Source organism: Malaclemys terrapin, chromosome 5 (assembly GCF_027887155.1).
Source record: "Malaclemys terrapin pileata isolate rMalTer1 chromosome 5, rMalTer1.hap1, whole genome shotgun sequence".
NCBI classification, from domain to species: Eukaryota; Metazoa; Chordata; order Testudines; family Emydidae; genus Malaclemys; species Malaclemys terrapin.
This window is the reverse complement of record NC_071509.1, coordinates 115,251,160-115,270,975: the sequence shown is the minus strand read 5'-3', so window position 1 is coordinate 115,270,975 and position 19,816 is coordinate 115,251,160. Positions and strand designations below refer to the sequence as shown.

The window sequence follows — 19,816 nt, the reverse complement described above, 5'->3', positions numbered from 1 at the left end:
TATAATTGCATCCACATTAAGGGGGTGCTGCTGCTTTAGCTACATCTAAGCAGCAAAACTTTCTAGTGTAGCCAAATCTTTAGGCATTTTTATTGACTAACGTAAATAAAATGTGTAAGAACTATAGCCCAAACTAGATGGGGATTCTTCATGCAAACTCTGTTCTGGTATTAACATCCCCTCCCCCCATACACACACTTTAAAGTGCTATATAAGAGTGAGGTATGTATGTATTTGTAACTTATAGATATTCACTTTTATTCACAAAAGCTACAGTCATACTATAACTTTGCTTTAATATTCCCTTTTGAAATAACAAAGGTCAATCCCTAACTCACAGCCTAGAGTGTGGTAGCTGAATGTAGAATGGGAGAGCTTTTGTATATACAAAACAATGATGTCGTGTGCGGTTGTAGCATTCTATTTCTTTTTCCCTGAATAAATTTTGCAAAAGACCCATGCAAATTCTGATCATGTAGATGATTAAGCTCTAGAGAGTGTGTGTCTAGGCTAGATAAACATAGTCCTGACACTGAAAACTAGTGGAGCAGCCTATCTGAGAACTACAGTAGCACCTTGCTCTAAAGGTTTGGAGTCACAGTTTATGACTTAGATTTGCAACTAAACAAACACAAATTTAAAAAAAATCAAGGATACTGCATCACATTGCAAAATGTACCCTGGTCACATATTTAGACAAATGTAGTGCATGCACAAAGATGTACAAATACATAAAGTTTTAGAGCAAGGAGACCTCAGCACAGCACTGTGCTATTAGATCTTTGCTAAGAAGTGAAGTGAAACCTCAGGGATTTTTGTGAAAACCCTATAACGTAGGAAGGGATTGATTTGCAGATTGGGATACTTGAGGCAAAGTACTGGTTTACCCACAGAAGGTCACATACTGAGTCAATGGCAGTGTTGGGAATATAATCCAGAAATCTGGATTCCTAGTCATTAGACAATATTTTCTCTAGAACAGCAATAAATTAGCCCGAGCAAATGGTTAAAACATCTTTACTGCAAAAGTATGTTGTCTGATTCTTAGAAGAGAAAAAAGGGAACTAGCAACAGCACCACACTGGAAGAATTTTTCTGTCTCTCATTGAAAAACTTGGACAAATAACTAGTTAACAGGGGTAGAACATTCCAGATTAAGTTCAGGCTGAATAAGGAGGTTGAGTGAAAGGCTAAATCATGGCTGGGGTTTCACATCAGATTCAACAACTCTGGTAAAATCTTGTGAACTCGTCCCACAAGATTTTGAATAGTAAAAATCTCACGAGTAGATTCTTATAAGAGTTTTGGCTGAATCCAAACCAGAATTGGAAAATAAACTCTTTACTCCTTTGGATACAATCTGCAACCAAAATTATAGGAGCCAGTTCAGATTTGTGGATTCAAATCCAAACATACTCAGTTCAAAGGACCTGAGGTTTCAGCCCTTCATGGCAGGGACTGTCTCTTTTTAACATGTGTCTGCATCATTCCTACTCTGATTGGCGCATATAGGCACTACTGTAATGTAATTAATAACTGTACACTATGCATTTTTATATAACAGTGCATTGCTATGACTCAAGTTTTTCAATGTTGTTGATTAATAAGCAAGAGAGACATGAAGTCCACATAGATTCACAGCTTTTAAGGGCAGAAGGGACTATTTTGATCATCTAGTTTGACTTCCTGCAGAACACAGGCCATAAGAATGGGAAGATTAAGCAATACAATATGAAAAGCTGATTTATGTTTTTTAAAACTTGCATCTGGAATATGTTCAAAATGAAAATTGGACTTACAGGAATTCCACTGGCAGACTTTCTTTCTATCCATTTAAACTGGTGCACAGCAAAGCACACCAAATATGTGCTCATTGGGACAGATTTCTGAAAAGTTGTCCTGTTCCAGCCATCACCCACTTGAACCGTTTGCTGAAGAAGGAGAAAAATAATTCTTACCTTGTGAAACTGCAAACATATGCATAAAAGAGTAAAATATTCAGATATAAACTAGAGCTATAGGAATGACTAATTGTCTCTCTGGCTTTACACAGCTCATGGGATGGGAACATGCAAAGTGATTTTTTTTCTTAAAGGTGGAATGCATATGATGGGGCTTTGTTTTTATGCACTAAGAATGAGTTTTCTTATTTCTAGCTGTTTGCATTAAGAAATCAAACCATGCATGTCTGTGCTTATATACTCTTGTTAAGATGAGCTTTTCAATATGCTTGAGTTCCGTTTAATGTATTTTCTAGCTAGCCTTCTTGAAATGGCTCCACAAAACCAAAATGGAGAAATTAAAGATTGGGCCGAATTATGCCCTCCTTTAAACCTGTGCAACTTTCCTGAAGCTAATGAGGTAGTACAGATGTAACTGAGGGCAGAATTTAGCCCACTGAATCCAATCCAGTTTCAGTAGTAATTAATGCTGTAAAGCTTGGTGGGTTTGCTTTGCAAGTGGTTGTTCAGACACCCTTTTGTTCTTAGAGCTGGCCAGATTTTTGGCTTGTTAATCTATTGCAAGCCAGTCCTGATTTTAGCAAATGTACTTGGTATTCTTAAATATTTGCTGAATAGTTTGGACAAAATGCTTCAACTGTTCATTATTTGTTACTGGTCATGTGGTGTGTGTGTGTGTGTGTGTGTGTAATATATATATCCCTGGTTGGATGAGACTCTATAAAAGTAAAAAAGGCAATGGCAAATAATAGATACTATACCTATAGTAGAAATACAATAAACTTCTGCAATGTTTGTGAATAGCAGCCTTTACATGAATAACAGATGTTTTGATACCACAAGCAAGAGTGAAACAAATTAAAGTAAATTATTTATATAGTCACAGATCTGTTTTTTCCCATTATTCGAGCAGCTCTGTTCTGATATCTCCTGTCCCCAATATCCCTTTGAGTTTTTAAGACTGAATACCCCCTAATCTCAAAGAAACATTCAAATGAAATCAGCATTTCCCTGTTCTTTCAAAAGTAAATTTCACACAATTTCGTGCAAAATAATTGTTTCATGCAAAACAGTCAAATCCTTTTGTAGAACCTTCCATTCAGTCTTTTTATGCTTTGAACATCTTTCCAAAATATGTTAACTGTGCTTCTACTTTCAACTTACTCAAATTGCTCCTAGAAACTCCATCAGCATTTCCTACAAAAATGAAGTAGTCTATGAAAAACATCAGTAAGTTTCTAAGCCATGTCTACACTCAGAGGAAAAAAAGGTGTATTTTTAGCATATAAAAACACAAGAGATACCATACTGGGTCAGACCATGGTCCATTTTGCCCAGTTGCCTGTGTCTGACAGTTGACCATACCAGAGTTTCAGGGAGAGTGTAAAGAACAGGGCATTTAGGGGTGGATTACTCCATATCTTCCACTCATGGCTTCTGGTAGTCAGAAGTTTAGGGTCACCCCAAAGCATGCGGTTATGTCCCTGTCCATTCTGGGGACCTATCCTCCATGAACTTATCTAGTTCTTTTCTGAACCCAGTTATACTTTTGACCATCAAAACATCCTGTGGCAACAGAATTCCACAGGTTAGTTGTGTGTGTATGAAAAAATACTTCCTCTTGTTTGTATAAAATCTGCCACCTATTAATTTTATCAGGTGACCTCTGGTTTTTGTATTGTGGGAAAGAGTAAATAACAGTCTCTATTCACTTTTTCCACATCATTCATGATTTTATAGACTGCTATCATATCTCCACTTAGTTGTCTCTTTTCTCAGATGAACAGTCCTAATCCTTTTAGTCTCTCCTCACATAGAAGTAGTCCAAACGCTTGCTCATCTTTGTTGCCCTTCTATGAATCTTTTCCAGTTCCACTATATCCTTTTTGAGATGGGGCTACCAGAACTGGACACAGTATTCAAAGTGTGGGTGCACCAGGGATTTATATAGTGGCATTATGATATTTTCTGTCTTAATTTCTGTCCCTTTCCTAATAGTTCTTAACATTCTGTTAGCCTTTTTGACTGCTGCTGCAGACTGAGTAGAAGTTTTCTGAGAACTATCCATGGCGACGCCAAGATTTTTCTTGAGTGATAATAGCTAATTTAGAACCTATCATTACATATGTGTGTTACTTTGCACATATCAACACTGAATTTGGTCCTGCTTTGATCAGGGGGTTGGACTAGATGACCTCCTGAGGTCCTTCCAACCCTGATATTCTATGAATTTCATCTGCCATTTTGTTGCCCAGTCACCACTTCTGGGAGATCCCTCTGTAGCTCTTTGTCAGCTCTGTGTAAGCTCAAAAGCTTTCTCTCGCACCAACAGCAGTTGGTCCAATAAAATATTACTCTTCCCACTTTGTGTCTTGAATATCCTGGTACCAACACGGCTATAACACCATTGTGTATCGTTTATATATATCCAGTAGGGGTGACAAGTCTACAATATCTGTGCATGTGGAAGCCCAGGGATAGGCAGCTAATGAGAAAATGTGATTCTCTTCTGCATTGGGATTGCATTGCTGTGTTGTGTTTTACTGTTGAGCCTTGGTGGCCAGTAATACACAACTAGGAATGATAACGAAACAACCAGTCCTATTTTATATAAATCTTATTTAACCTTAAGCTGTATAGTTTCTGAGATAACAAATGATCTGTTAACACTCAAGGGTGTTCAGATTTGAATTACTCTTACATTTGTTTTACAGAATCATTCTACGTAAGTAGTACATTTGTGAAATACATACCTCTACGGGCATGTTTGCGAGTGCTTTGAATGGTTCTTTATGGATGATTGATATGGTGTAAGTTGCCTTTTTGTTGGGCTCATCAAAGCAAGGAAACGACTTCCGTGCATCTGTTGGCTCATGATCAGTAGCTGCTATGCTCCTTTAAAATAAACAAAAAGCTTGTTGCATTGTCCTAAGCCTTCATGATAGCCATTTTTTGTTATTTCCATGTATGACCATAATTGTTTGTTAGTACTGCAAACTGTAGTAGAACCGCAAAAGTTTTATTGTCAGTGGTCTTTTTATAAAGATACAACTTAAATATTTATAACCCTCAAATATACTTAGGCTTCTAGAAGTCATGACCAGTAGGTGTTTTAACAAAAAACAAGTAAAACTGCTGATCACAAATGGAGGATGTGCTTAAATATTTTTTTAAGAGCAGGAAAAGTAAAATACAAGCAGTTCCTCCCATAGTAAGGGGAAATCCTACTCATCCTACCGATGTGAGTAATCCCATTGACTTCATATTAGTAAATATTAGTAATGTCATCAACTAAAAGGAAACTAAAGCCCTGATCTAGCGATGAGCTCTGAATGAATGGACTGCTCTGCCCATAGGAAGCGCCACTGATTGGGTCTTCCTGGAGCTCATTAGAGGATCGGGACCTGAGCTTCTCTTGGAAAGACATCTTTAAAAGCTTCTGAGTGATGGCTTAACTCTACCCCCACAAAATACTGAAGCTGCCTGCACAGTACTTTCTTGTTATAGGCATTTATCACTTAGAGGTTACCCTGTACATCTGCCTGCCAGTGCTGCTAAACTTTACTGACTCCAGTAATGAATTGTGCACTGACATGAAATGTTTGAAATAGGGTAGAACACTTAATGACAAATCAGTGCAAGTGCGTTTGCGTGTTTTAGCTTGGAGGTGAAGCGGGCTCACTTAGATAGAAATGACTAAGGGAATTGTTGCAAAATAGGATCATTTAGAAAATGTTGCCAAGGCTTTTATGAAACATCCTCCTACATGAAATCAAGTTTTCCCCTATCAGCATGCTGTTCAGGGATGGAGCATGCTCTGTTCTGATTGATGGGGGAACGCATCTCCGATATCTCTTCAATTAATTTGGAATGCGGTGCATTTTCGGACAGCATTTCTGCTCAAGCTACATTAAGGTAAGGTGTGGATTTTTTGATTGTTCTTTCCCCAAAAAGTAATTAAAAATACTCATAATAAATTATAGATCTTTATCACCATCACAAGTTCACTTGACAGCCAATTTTTCAATGTTTCTGTTACCTTTCGCTTTTCCCTGTGATGGTTAAATCTTAAACTGGTCATTAAGAACCTATAGTAGCAGCAAGGTTCATGTAGAAGTCTGAGGAAGTAATACATCTCGACTTTTACTATTCATCTTCATTTGGACACTCACTCAAATGCCTTGAATTCATGGTCTTGGAGGAAGAAGTGTAATGAACATCACCTTATCTAAACCTCTCAAAATAGCTTAGACCTAATGGAGTTTCTTTTGCTTTGTAAGTTTTGTCCCATTCTCCTCTTTGTAGGGTTTGGGAGATATTTCACAACCAAGTTAACTTCAATCCCTTGGGCATCGTTTTACAGCAGTTGCTTTAAAAAATTGCTGTATGTTTTGGACACTCTTCTATCCATGTTCCTAAAGACTGATAACACAAGAACCTTTTCACTGATTTATAAGGTGATAAACCATATATCCTCATGCATTTGTGGTGGGCAGAAACACCAGTGATGCAATTCCCCAATGCCACAATTCATGGGGGTTGATTCAGAGACCTCTAGACCAGGACATGCTCCTGTGCAGACAAGTGGTAATTAAAGAAAAAATGAAATATTGTATAACTTGGTTTTAAGATAAAAACCCTCCCTTTTGTATAAGGTGGATTCTGCCCCTGCAATTTCTGTTGATCTCTAGGTTTTTAAAACATGAACCAGAAGTGACAAAGTTGTAAATATACCAGGAATATTAAGAGGAGATCTGTCTGTGACCACATGCAGCTGTTGTTCCCAAAATAAAACATTGCTACATTTAGAGCGATGATAAATTACCATTTTTTGCCAAGCATATACAGATTTTCATTAGAGAGAGAGAGAGAGATTTGTCTCCCTCCGTTAAGTAATGGATTTTCATACATTTTTTTGCAAACATAGATTCATCACTTTCCCAGGGAAATTTTGGCACTTTAATAAGGATACACAGTCATGGCAAAATGTGTTTTCTGCCTGCCACAACTGCCTTGGCTTCCTTTTAAATAGAGAAAATTCAAGGAGAGAATGGAAAACTATTTCACATCTGTGCAACCAACAAAACCAGGAATACCAGCTTCCTTATCAGCTGGAGATGTGCCCAAACTAGCACCATTTGAGCCCCCCTCCACACCCACACAATGCTTCACTTCAGAGGTTTGAATAAAAGGGAACTCAGATCTGAACCAGATTTTAATTATGCAAAGCCAAGACACAGCTGCCTTGCCCATCTGTATCCTCAGTAATACCAGAAGAAAAGAAACTGGAGTTATTTCACATCTCTTGATGGCAGCTGAGGATTAAAAAATTCTGTCACGCTCTAGGCTGATGCTTATTTGGCACTTTTATAGGTCTCGTTATTCTCACATCAGAGCACCTCACATTCTGTTTATTGTATTTATCCTCACCACAACCCTGTGAGGTAGGAAAGCGCTATTATCCCCATTTTACAGATGAAGCGCAGAGAAGCTGATTGTTCAGTGTCATAGTGGAAGTCCGTGACAAAGAAGAGCATTAAACCCCGATTTCCCAAGTCCCAGGCTAGTCCTCAAACCACGGACTCATCCTTCCTTTGTGACCTAACGTTGTCCTCTGGTGAATGTATAAAACCAGAGGTGGATCCAAGGGACAGTGAAGTCTGGACCCGTGCCCAGTGTATAAAGAAAAGGGGCCGCAGCAATACTTAAGCAATCCTTTGCCCTGGCAGAAACTGCTCTCTAACGGGCTTTTTCCACTCCACCTCCTCCTCCCTGCCATTCTTCCTCTTTTCCATCAGCAGCCAGGTCCCACAGCTTCTGAGGCTGTTCAAGAGGAAAGCTAATTGCCAGCTGGCTCAGTCCCCGCCCCACTCCCCCAGGTCCCCGCCCCACTCTCATAATATAGGCTGGGCTGGTAACACTGCCTATTGTTAATGCTGCTCAATTCTTCCCATGATAAGACCTGTTTTCACTTGCTTCTAACATTGCCAAACTTTTGTCATTTGGGCTAAAATCTCCCACACCAGGCATCTACGTCAGGGTGACGTTTACTGAAAAATTTCAGTCAAAATAGTTCAGTTGCTTGCTTCTCAGAACAAGGCAACTTTTCACAGGTGGTCAATAATGGTTCTTCACTTGAAATCCTGGTATCTAATTTGCAGAAGTGCTGAGAACTCCCAGCTGCAGCTGAGGTCACTGGGAGCTGTGCTTAAATATATAAAATGCAATGTAATGCTACATACACTGCAAAAAATCAGATACTGGTATCACCTCAAAGTAGTGGGTACATTTGACCTTAATTTCTCTGTGCTTCAGTTCCCCATCTCATAAAACGAGAATAGCAACATCCCTTTGTTTATAGGGGTGTTGTGAAGGTAAAATAATTAATGTTTGTGAAGCACATGGATACAATAGTGATGAGTGCCAGGGGGAAATTTAATAATTCCATCTCCAGAGCAGGGTTTGAATAGTGTCCAATAAATAAGGCCTAGAGCAACACCTGGAATGATGAGAAGACGACAAAATAATGAATAATTGCTCATTAATTGAGCACCATCCCCACTGCCTACTGAATGAGGCAGTGGTCCTGTGGAAAAATAGTATGCAGTGCTGTAATTAAAGACTGTATCATAGTGTATACAAACAAGGTCCAGAATTAAGGTTCCCAATATGTTAGTGTTTGACTTTGCAACCTTCATAATGTCCTTTTAACAGAGTTTTTTGGTCTCTAATATCCATACACACACACACACACACATCCCCTTCCCACCATTTGCCACACACACTTGCTATGAAGATAGGATGCCTCCTGCTGTTTGAGCTGCTGTTCCACCTTTCCCTCCTACTTCTGAAACTGAGGCCTGGTGGCTGACAGAGGGGTGGGATGAAAGATGAGCTTGTGGTTATGACCCTGAACTGGGCTTGAGGAAATTGGGGTTCTGTCCCTGATTCTCTGACAGATTTCTTGTGTTACCTTGGGCAAGTCCTCTCTCTCCCTCCTTCAATGAACTAGAAATAACAACTCCCTACTTTACAGGGGTGCTGTGAGACTAAATGTGTTAATGATTATGAGGCTGTTAGATGCTAGGGCCATAAGTATCTTATCTAGATTGATAACAGAGGAGCTGCATAGGGACGGTAGTGAGGGAATAGAGCTGAAGAGCCAATTGGGGGCTCAGATGCTCCCCATATGGCTTCCTCTTAGATCAGATTGCTGCTGTAATTCATTTTTATACATATGGGGAGGGGACCCAGGTGCCCTTTGCTCTTCTCTCTGCCCTTGCATCCTCCCTTGCCAGTCCCTGCCTTTTGCTCATGGTATTACCAGTCAGCAGCAGAATGAAGCTGACATAACTCTTGCTTGTTGCACCACAGGGTTCTAAATAGCAACAATGAAAACTAACTAGAGTTGTTAATTTCACTGTGCTGCTATTCAGGAAAGCTAGGAGGTATTCCAATAGCCTGTCTGCAGATTCCAGGTTACATTCTAAGTATCAGGGCTGGAAATGTCACCTTTAAATCATAAATGTAGCAAAAAGTGATGGTTTTAGTGCCCCTCTCCTAACACATTTAGTGCCCCTCCTCCTCACCAGGGAAAGTTTGCCACTTTGCACTGGCTAGCAGATTTTTCAAACCCTGCCTTTGAAGTAGTGGAGATCTGAGGCAGGCAAAGGGTTAATTGAGCCATCAAAAGCACATACATTTGGGTTCTTTAATTGGGGTTAAACCTTTGCAACATTTTAATAATCATTGATCTGATTACAAGGGATGAGCTGGAGCAGAAATATGTCAAATCACAGATATCATCCAAATTTCAAACCTGCCCACGTGTAATTTAAACCAGCTGGGGAAGGAAAAGTGGAGCTCTGATTCTGACATTCCTTTTGCTTACAACATCAAAGCGGTTATGTCAAGAAAGCTGCCACAATGCTAGTTAGTTGGCATTTCACTGAACGGTTCTTACTTTGGGGAATGATAGAAAACAACGTACAGAGCTCCATGTTATGTACCAGACTACCCGTACAAAGCAACAGATAGGACTCAGTCCCCGCATACAACTCCCAGATGCGAGTTTGCAAAGATCGGGGATAGACTGTGGCCAAGAGAGATCCAAAATGTTTTTCAGAATAAAAACTCCAACCCACATTTCCTTGTAAGCAGCCACCCAGAGACTGCTTTGGCATTCTTAATGCTGTACCTTCCTGAGGGAAGCAGGAAAATTAAAAGAGAGCCCAGAAATGTACGCAACTTGGTGACAGAGAGAAGGCGAGAGAGGGAGAGAGCAGGTCTGAGCAAGTAGAAATAGATGTGCAAGTCAAAATTTAAAAAAATGGGTTTACTTGGTCACTCCATTCTCAGTGTAGGTGGTTCTATAAAATCCAACGAGGGAGCCATTCAGCCAGCCTTGGAACTTCAGGTTTAGTATATAGTTGTCATTTGCAGTAGTAGCAGAGAGCATCTCTTTTGCCTCCATCACCACATATTCGTGTTGTTCATATTCAAAACATTCAATCAGTGCAATCTGCTGCCCTGAGGATTTCCAGAGCATGGGCAGCTCTGTGATCTTGGTCTCTCGGAGGTGAAGCCACAAGTACTTGGTAGGTTTCCCCAACTTGATGGAGATGTTGACTGTCCCTGTGTAGATATCTGCATCCATCAGAGGCTTCATTTCCAGCTCATAGTGTTCTGGGTTAATGTAAGTGGGTAGCCTGAAATCTGTCCATTCTCCATCTGCATCATTTTTGGGAGGGCAGTGGCGTGTCTCCACTGTCCCAGGAGTAGTGGTTGCTGGCTGTTCTGTGCCTCCGGAAGATTGGCAAGGCTCAGGTCTGCTTAATCCCACGCCAAGTCCCACAGCTAAACCCACTGCAGCCACTACTGCACAGATGATGGCCACATGCTTTTTCTTCATGCAATACCTCTTGGACTTCTTATCCTCAAAATCCATTCTCTGCATCTTTGCTCCCCTGTCTTCTTTCAAAGATAAACATTAACCTTAAAAAGGCTTATTAAGCACCTCCGCGCTGCTTGTTTTTAGTAAGCCCAGCAGATTCGGTTTGTATTGTAATGGTGTAGTTACAGCCTTTTTGTCTCTGCCACCTCTCCTTCCACTATGTACTCAATTAATTAAAGATAGCATTCATCTGAACCAGAGGAAAAGTGGTTGATCCAGAGGAGTGCAGCTGTGAAGAAAGACAGAGGAAATGGACACAGAAGAACACTGTTACTACTCTACTCTCCTTATAAGCAGTTCAGCCCCACCCTCTACTCCTCCTGCTCTGCTCTGAGTTAAATATAAAACAGCACTATGTTAATCAGCAGTTAGGAGATGATCATATGCCAAAGCTCTGTCAGCAGCTTTCAGAAAGTTCACAGATAGTGGTGTAACTGCTAGGAAGCCTCAACTTTTGCCACTACCTCTTATTTTTAATACTGTTGTTGTTTGTTTTGACAACCAATGATTTCCTTGAACTTCCACCAAAGTTTTTGTGCAATAAAATTTCCAAGGTTTTAAAAAAATCTTTGTAGTTTCAGTCAGTTGTTTCCCCTCATTTATAGAGTCATTGTTTTACCGTACAACTCCATGTGGTTATAGGCAGAAGAATTGGCAATAAAATTATATAGCTTCACTTTTGTTTCAAGCCTTAAAATTTTGCTCTTTTCACACATACAGGACCAATTTTCCAAGAGATCTTTTAGAACTGCACATAGGAACAGGTGTATTTACTTCCTTAGCCAATGTATTTACTTCCTTAGCCAATGCAATTAGTGTTTTGTGTTGTATGAGCCATTTGAGAAACTTCTAAAAATGTGGCTCCCAATATGATTTAGACACTAGACAACCTTCATTTCCATAACCAAACATCAGGTAACATGAATCAAGTGGAACCTGATCCTGCAAGGGCAACTTTTGAGAGTAAGGTCTACTTCTGTGAGTAAAGATTCCAGTTTCAGGCTCAATGTATAATCTATCAAAGTAGATTAGAACTGAACACCAAAATCTCCAATTTGTTTTATGCTCATAGTGGAGGAATTTAAAGGGTGGAAGAGAAGCATTCAGTTTTCAGCTGCTGTGACTCTCCTGTTTTTCACTTGCTCCAGAGGCAGAACTTGTGTCCCTTGTGTTTACTTATTTCAGCATGACAGTGTTTGTATTCAGAATAAGGTGCACTAGTTTGGCTTCATGACTCCTGTTTAAATTGATGAGGAGTTGTATGGCTTAACTCTTGCTTGTTATATTGGATACACTTCAGTGTTTTTTAAGAGAATTGGATACAATTTCACCTGGATGGCTAATCCTCAGGCCTAAATGCAGTTGTTACATGCTCCGAAAGATATACACACAGTGCTGTGCAAGGGATTCTTCTGGGGTAATCTTTCCACACCCTATTTAGAGATGACTCTGACCACAGCTTTACAAGTCACTTTTGTCTACTCGCTTTCAAATGTCACCAACCTCCACTCAGACACAAGCTTGTGTGAGATTCCTAGCCACAAGATCAACAAAACTGGCTAGTGTTGATGTAACTTAATATATTGTGTCCAAATCAAAGATTTCAAACAGAAGCCAAAGAAAGAGAAGGTTTGTGTGTTGGAGAGCTCCAAGTTATCTTACTCAGATGTTTTCAGACGGCTCTAAAAGAATGAAACCAATGTAATAATTAAGTGTACAACTGGAATCTGTTTCGCATTATGTCTCGTTTTCTTTTTTTCTTTTCTTTTCTGTCTCTTGATCAAAATTAGACACGATTTGGGAAAACAGTGCCTTTGAATGAACTTGGTCAGAGAATAAGCTCTGGTTATAGGGGCCAACATTGCAGATCATCATGGTCTTAACATTTACAGTTTACTTTCTCTTTTTTGCTCTGGTTTAAAGATACAAGAAGAAAGAGCAGATATAAAATAAGATGCCTTGAAACAGAGTGGCTTGTTAAACACTTATAAAGTGAGAGATTAAATGTGTCTCGCTTTTTCTTTGCTTCTTTAGCCAAAAAAAGGTGTTATGATTTCAGCCCACTCTGAGGTTTTTTTATTTCAAGGTAAAAAGTGCTATTAGTTGAACTTATTGAAGATGTAGCAGAGAGGATTAGTTATTGTAATTATGAGAAGATTTGCATATTTCTCTATGGGAAGTGAAAGTATGAGTATTTGTACCTTTACAGGGAAGGGTGAGGGATGAGGGGAAAGCATATCTGGGTGAGATGGTTCCAAAAAAATGATATTTGTGCTAAGTCTTGAAAACAACAGCAGCAGCAAACACCATAAAAACAGACAAACGAGCAATGACCTATTTATTAACATGGCACATAGCATAGATCATTATTTTCTATAAAGCAAATGCAGTAAAGCTGTTACACTCAATTATGCTTGAGCACTGCTATGTCACTGATAATCTCTTTACTGAAAAGTGAGTGTCAGGTGGTGTTATGGCCCAATATGGGTGTAAATTTTTTTGATGGTGGGATTTAGGGCTTCTGGGCAGGCCCATCCCTCCCATACCAAAAATAAGCTTTGTGCCTTGTTGACATCTGAGGGGAAAATCTATTCTAGAAATAGCAGGAGATGGCACCAGGAGGCAGCTAGACTGCTGAGCTAGTCAGCGACAAATAACCAGAGGCCTCTCCATCAGTCTGAGGCAGAGAGGGGTATTACAGGGCGACCTGTGGCCGCTGTGAATGAAGTAGGTCCAACTCCTCTGTGCTGGTGCTCCCATTTGACCAATTAAGGAGGCAAGGCAATACCGGGGGCTATAAAGAGACTCAGTGACCTGAGAAAGAAACATGGGGAGTCAGAGCTGCCTGGGTCAGTCAGGAGAAGGGCAGGAGTTGAGAGCTGCCAGAGCCAGGAGATTGATTGTGTTTCCAGGCAGAAAGCTGAAGGTAGGAGAGCAGCAAGAGGCATTTGCTAGTTGGAATCCCCAAGCCAGAGAGCAGTAGAGGCTGGTTGTAATCCAGAGAGCCAAAGGCCAGAGAGAGCTGAAGGCAGGGGGATCAGTGAAGGAGCTTATCTGCTGATGTTTCCAGGGCTGGAGAGCTGGACTCTGAGGAACTGTGAGAGGGCAAGGAGGAAGTGAGGGATGCTTTCCTGGTAAAGATGATCTCCCAGTAGAGAGGCTGTTGGGTTCATGCAAGGAAGACCAGAGTTTTAAGGACTACATGCACTGGATGTGGATATGGACTATGTTTGGGGACTTTGGTTATGGGTTGATTTGCAGTATGTTTTGTAATAACCTGGCTCCCAGTTGATGTATTATTCAAGCAAGAGAGCCTGGTGTAGAGTCCTTGAGTAGTATGAAATCCAGGGAAGATCTAAGCACCAGACCAGTTTGGGAGGGGAAGGGGAAACATTCATGTCAGATTTTTGTAGTATGGTCAGTTTTAATTTTAGAAACCTAAAAAGGAATGAAAACCGACGAACCAATTATCTCACTCATAATCCTAGAAATGTAGGACTGGAAGGGGCCTTGATAGCTCATTTAGTCCAGTCCCCTGCACTGAGGCAGGACTAATAACGTCAGGCACCTGTAGAATGATACCATTTGCCAAAGATCTATCCTGTGTAACAAGCAAGGGTTAGATGGAAAAGGAGCAGAGAAGGGCAACAAAAATTATTAGGGATATGGAACACCTTCTATATGAGGAGAGATTAAAAAAGACTGGGACTGTTCATCTTAGAAAAGAGATGACTGGGTGGGGGGATATGTAGAGGGCTATAAAATCATAAGTGGTGTGGGGATAGTGAACAGGGAAGTGTTATTTACCCCATTCACATAACAGAAGAATTAGGAGGTCATCTGATGAAATTAATAGGCAGCAGGTTTAAAACAAACAAAAAGAAGTTGCTGCTTCACACATTGCATGGACAACCTATGCAACTCATTCCCAGGGGATGTTGGAAAAGCCCAAGGTATAACTGAGTTAAAAAAGGAATGAGATAAATTTGAGGATAGGTCCATCAATGGCTATTAGCCAAGATAGTCAGGGATGCAATCCAATGATCTGAATGTCCCTAAACCTCTGACTGCCAAATGCTGGGACTGGATGACAGGGATGGATCACTCAAAATTGACCTGTTCTGTTCATGCCCTCTGAAGCATATGGCACTGGCCACTGTTGGAAGACAGAATGCTGGGATAGACTATTGGTCTGACCCAATATGGCCATTCTTATGTTCTAAGATTTTATTTTTTATTTCACCTTAATTTGGGATTTAATCTACACCGAGGAGCAGCGCTATAGCCCCAGCACTAGTTAGCGCCCCCCCCCAACTACCCCAATGTGGTGGGGCGGAATGTCACAATGCTCCAGTGTTGGTATTGGGTGACTTACGCTGGTGAGGGCTTGCCTTGTGCTGCATACAGTCATAATGCTACTGCTAAGGGCTAGTTTGTGTGCATGGATGGTAAGGCTGTTCTATCTGTATTCAGTGCTGCTCTCATGACACTACAATGAATATAAACCCTTGCAAATGTTTATTGATGTGCAAGGGTTTCAGAACTGTTGATCACATATTGCCCATAGCTTCTAATTGTATTTAAAAATTCAAAAAGAAACTAATTGTGATGAGTAGCTGAGCTACAATGCTGGTCAGAGCTGGATGGAGAGGCCTGCTGAGCTTATTCAATATGAAAAGAAGTACTTCCATAAAATCCTTAATTGAAGCCGACAATAAGCAAGAGCTGTTCTGGGAAACATCAAAGACATGGAAATGAAGTGTAAAAAAAAGAAAAGTGTACGGCTAACCACAACAGACACAAACCTAGTGAGCCACATTCATACCTAGCATAACTCCACTGACCTCACTGGAGTCATGCCAGGGATATATTTGGCTCCTGTTTCTAAAATGTAAGAGCACCAAGGAATCATAGAAGCAGCAAAGCCAATGGGTCCAACATTCTTACTCTTTTGTTATTCCATCCTCAGATTCCTGTATGTTCTCTGTGCTGTCTCTATAATGAGATTTGGGGGTATCTCACAGTGAATTACCCGTAAATCCTTGAACATCTATCAGGCTGAGTTTGGTCCCTAGTCTCTGAATCACTATTCGAGAGCTTTGGTTACAAGAGGAAGATCCTAAGTAGCTGTTGTAGTGAGTGCTTTTTGGTAGACCTTCAGTTGCAGAATTCTTCTACATGTTTGTCCCTGTGGCACTCTGCAGGAAAGACTCCTTAACTTGAAAAATGTGAAACTGATTGTAGTGCTCACTGGAGACCCAAATGAATTATACTTGAAATAATTCTCCTCACCCCCATATTTCATATGTAATTAATGATTGACCTTGTCCTCATCTCAGGCTTTGAACACTCTCACATCATTGTTAATCACCTAAAAATGCTGTAGGCCTTAAGTTATTGTTATACAGTAAGCCCTGTTTCATTTGACATCTTTTCTATTATCATAATTTTTAGTTTATAAATCATGCCCTCTTGAATTTGTGTGCTTGCGAAGTGCAAAGACTTTGGATTGAATTGATGATTTAATTGAAGACATTCAGAATTTCTTCAACTGTACTTGTGTTTCCTGAGTAAAATCTTTGAAAGTTGACCTCATCGATCTATGGGTGTGTTTTTTTTGTTTGTTTGTTTTTTTTTTTTTTTACTGCACTGCCTCAGGAGCATTCTGCTATTTTCTAAAGTAGATTGACCAGTTCTGGATAGAGTGCACTAGATGAGGTAAAATATTATCTCTGCCTTCTGCAGCAATACCACCACCTCTTTTCTGAATTCAGTTGTGTTTATCTGCCAAGTCAGTGCTGAATTTTGATTTTATTCTTCACTGAAGATGTACACTGGGGTAAAGCCTTGAGGGAATTTCTGCACTAGGAAATATGTAGCTTTACCCTTTGGTAGAGGATTTCTTCATTTGATTCCTTGCTTCAGACTCCTTGCTTAAAGTTTATGCACAATGAAGGGAATGCCATCTATTAGCCTATTTATGTAAAAGATGCAAGTCCTACTGTACTAATTTCCATTGTTTATGTTTTGCAGCTGCCTTCAGTTTGATATTAACTTTTGACTTGAAGATCTTGCTTGGAGTTCTTCCATTCAATTCATTAATGAATAATACAAAGCTGGGCTCAGAACCCTGATCCCAGCAGGTATTGTCATTCTTTTCCAGCTTTAAGAGGTTCTATACACACACACACACACACACACACACACACACACACACACACACACCCCCGTATGAGATAGATAGATAGATAAGCCGGTTTGTTTATAAGCCGACCCCCCCAAGATGGATAAGTAAAAATGGAAAAAATTGTATAACCCGTTCATACGCCGACCCTATAATTCAGGGGTCAGCAAACTTTGGCTCCCAGGCCATCAGGATAAGCCACTGGTGGGCCGAGATGGTTTGTTTACCTAGAGTAAGGCACGGAGGTAAACCTAAGTAAACAAAGTGTCCCAGTGTGCCAGCTGCTAACCCTGATGGGCTGGGACAGCAACTGACGGGGAAATTTTTTTGGAGGGAGCAGCTGGGAGTCAGGGGAGTAACCCCTGTGACAATCCCCCACATGACCCCACCCCTAGCCTGGGACCTCTACACACTCCCCATCCCATCCCTTCCCACCTTATCTGGGGAGGGCCAGGGGAGGATGTCTCTGGCCTGGCTGGAGCTGCTCCGGCAGGCTGGGCAGCGCGGCCACAGTCTGCTTCGGCGGGCCAGCGTGGGCGGCGCGGCCGCAGCCTGTTCCAGCGGGCGGGGCCGAGTGGCATGGCTGCAGCCTGCCAGCCCCAGAGCTACAGCTGCTTCTGAGGTTGGGGGTAGAGCAGCATGGCCAGAAGCGGAGAGACTCTGGCCCCGCCTCTTCCCTTCTCACTCTGCTGGCTGTGCTGCCTCTCCTTGCACCCTCTGTTGGGGGGAGGGGCTGTGTCCCACCTCTTGCTCTCTATACCCATTCATAAGCCGACCCCCTTCTCTGGTGCTTCCCTTTTTTACTAAAAAATGTGGCTTATGAATGAGTATATACGGTAGTTACATTTTATTTCCTGTCTCTTCAAAAATGGTCACTACAGCAAATCAACTGTTTTTATAGTTAATGACTCCACACTTTGGACACCAACCTCTGATCTGGAACTTTAATTACTTCAAGTTTTAAAAATGTGCCCAAAAGGAGCTCTGGTGCATCTACAAAATGTAAATAAAACATATACAATTTTTTTTCTGAAACCCATCCACGCTGGGATTTTCCCACCATCCAATACAATTTGTTCAGCCCACTTTCCAAGGCAGAAGTCTGGGAGAAATGATGAGCTTTGCAGAATGACTAAAGGTTCAACAAATTTGGACTCTGATGGGCCAATAGGAGAAGCAGGTTTCTGAGTTGCGAAGCTTGAGTGAAAGTGCCCAATTCAACTTGTATAGGTCTCTAGGGGTCATGTGAAATACTTCCCCTACACTCCAACTCACCATGTCCTTGAGGCTAGAGTGATGGGTCAGTGTCTTAGAAAGACCTCTCTCCCTACATGGAGGCAGCACCCTCCTCAAAACCCCTCCTTAATATCCCAATGAGTATAACTCAACTGTGGATTATCACTTCCACTGGGTTGGATAAGTCTCAAACTCCCTGCCACAGGCTCCAGGCCTTAGAAGGGTACAATAGGAAAAATTAAAACTCCTAAAGGCCCTTCCCCCTCATGGAATTAAAGCAAAACACTTTCCCCTGCACAGCCCACCAGATCTCTCTCCTCCACTGAGCTAGAAAGGAATTGAACCTTCAAACTCTACCACTGAGATCAGTTATGTAAAAGGAGGCAACAAAATAACCAAACTTCCTCAGCTAGATGTACCCCTGCACAACACAGCTTTCTTTCCTCACCCCAATAACACAACCCTCTTCCTTATCCCTATCAACCCTGCATCCAATGCTTTCCCTCCACCAGCTTACCTCACATAAAAAGGAATTACTTTCTGAAAGGCATACAAAGATGTATACTCAGGTTAAGTCTACACTGCAACCAGACACCCATGACTGGCACATGCCCACTGATTGGAGTGTAGACTTAATTGCAGTGTAGACTTAGGCTGGAGCCAGAGCTCTAGGACCATACTATGCTGCTGGGAGTGCTTCTTGGTTTGCAGCTGCTCCTGGAGTCCTTGGGAATTAAGCTCCCTTTTCCATCTGTGTTGAACTAGAATATAGTCAACTTTCTCTCCAGGTAGATCTTTCTATAGTTATCCATGCCCATGTGGCATGCAGACTAGATAACTGCAATGTGCTATGTACGATGCTACACATGAGGATCTCTCAGACCCTTCAGCTAGTGCAGAATATGGCTTCACACTTCAGCTAGTGCAGAATATGGCTTCACACTTATTTGGTGCGGGAGTTAGCCAGAGGGAATATACAGTGTTTGCTCTCCAGAGGTTACATTGACTTCCTGTTTACTCCCATTGCAATTGAAGGCATTGATTTTGATCAATATAGTTTGCACCCTTGACTACCTGAGAGACCTCCTCCATCCTTGTGCACTCTGTGCCATGTAATATGCATTTATACTGACAGTCCCTAGATCTAACTATCTGGGTATCATAGACAAGCCATTCTCCATGTAGGGGTGGTCTAGAAGTCACTCCCCATATTGATCAGTCATATCCTGAGCCCACTGATCTTCAGGACGTGGAGTAAGGCTCGTCTATTCATATGGCTTTCACGTTTGGAAGAGTGGGGGAGCTTGGAGTGTGAAGGGATGAATAAGTACATAAAAAGAAATTGCTCAGCAGCCCAATAATGACATCTGCTCAATGTGCAGCAGCAGTGCAAAGCCAAGTAAAATACTAGGCTTTATTGAGCAGGGAATAGAGATTAATATGAAGACCATTATAATCACTTGATGGTATGTTTTTATCCTT

General features: G+C 41.1%; 1 protein-coding gene across 1 annotated transcript in view; it reads right to left on the bottom strand.

Annotated features, from left to right (window-relative positions):
• The window catches only part of ENPEP (glutamyl aminopeptidase), a 48,997-nt gene extending 37,837 nt beyond the window's left edge, over positions 1-11,160 (bottom strand). Inside the window, exons 1-3 of the mRNA XM_054031067.1 lie at positions 10,301-11,160; positions 4,715-4,856; positions 1,800-1,931 (exon numbers count right to left, since the gene is read on the bottom strand). Of these exons, the coding sequence (XP_053887042.1) occupies positions 1,800-1,931; positions 4,715-4,856; positions 10,301-10,917 (891 nt within the window). The 5' untranslated portion in view covers positions 10,918-11,160. The remainder of the gene's footprint in view (positions 1-1,799; positions 1,932-4,714; positions 4,857-10,300) is intronic.
• Between the last annotated feature and the right edge of the window lie 8,656 nt (positions 11,161-19,816).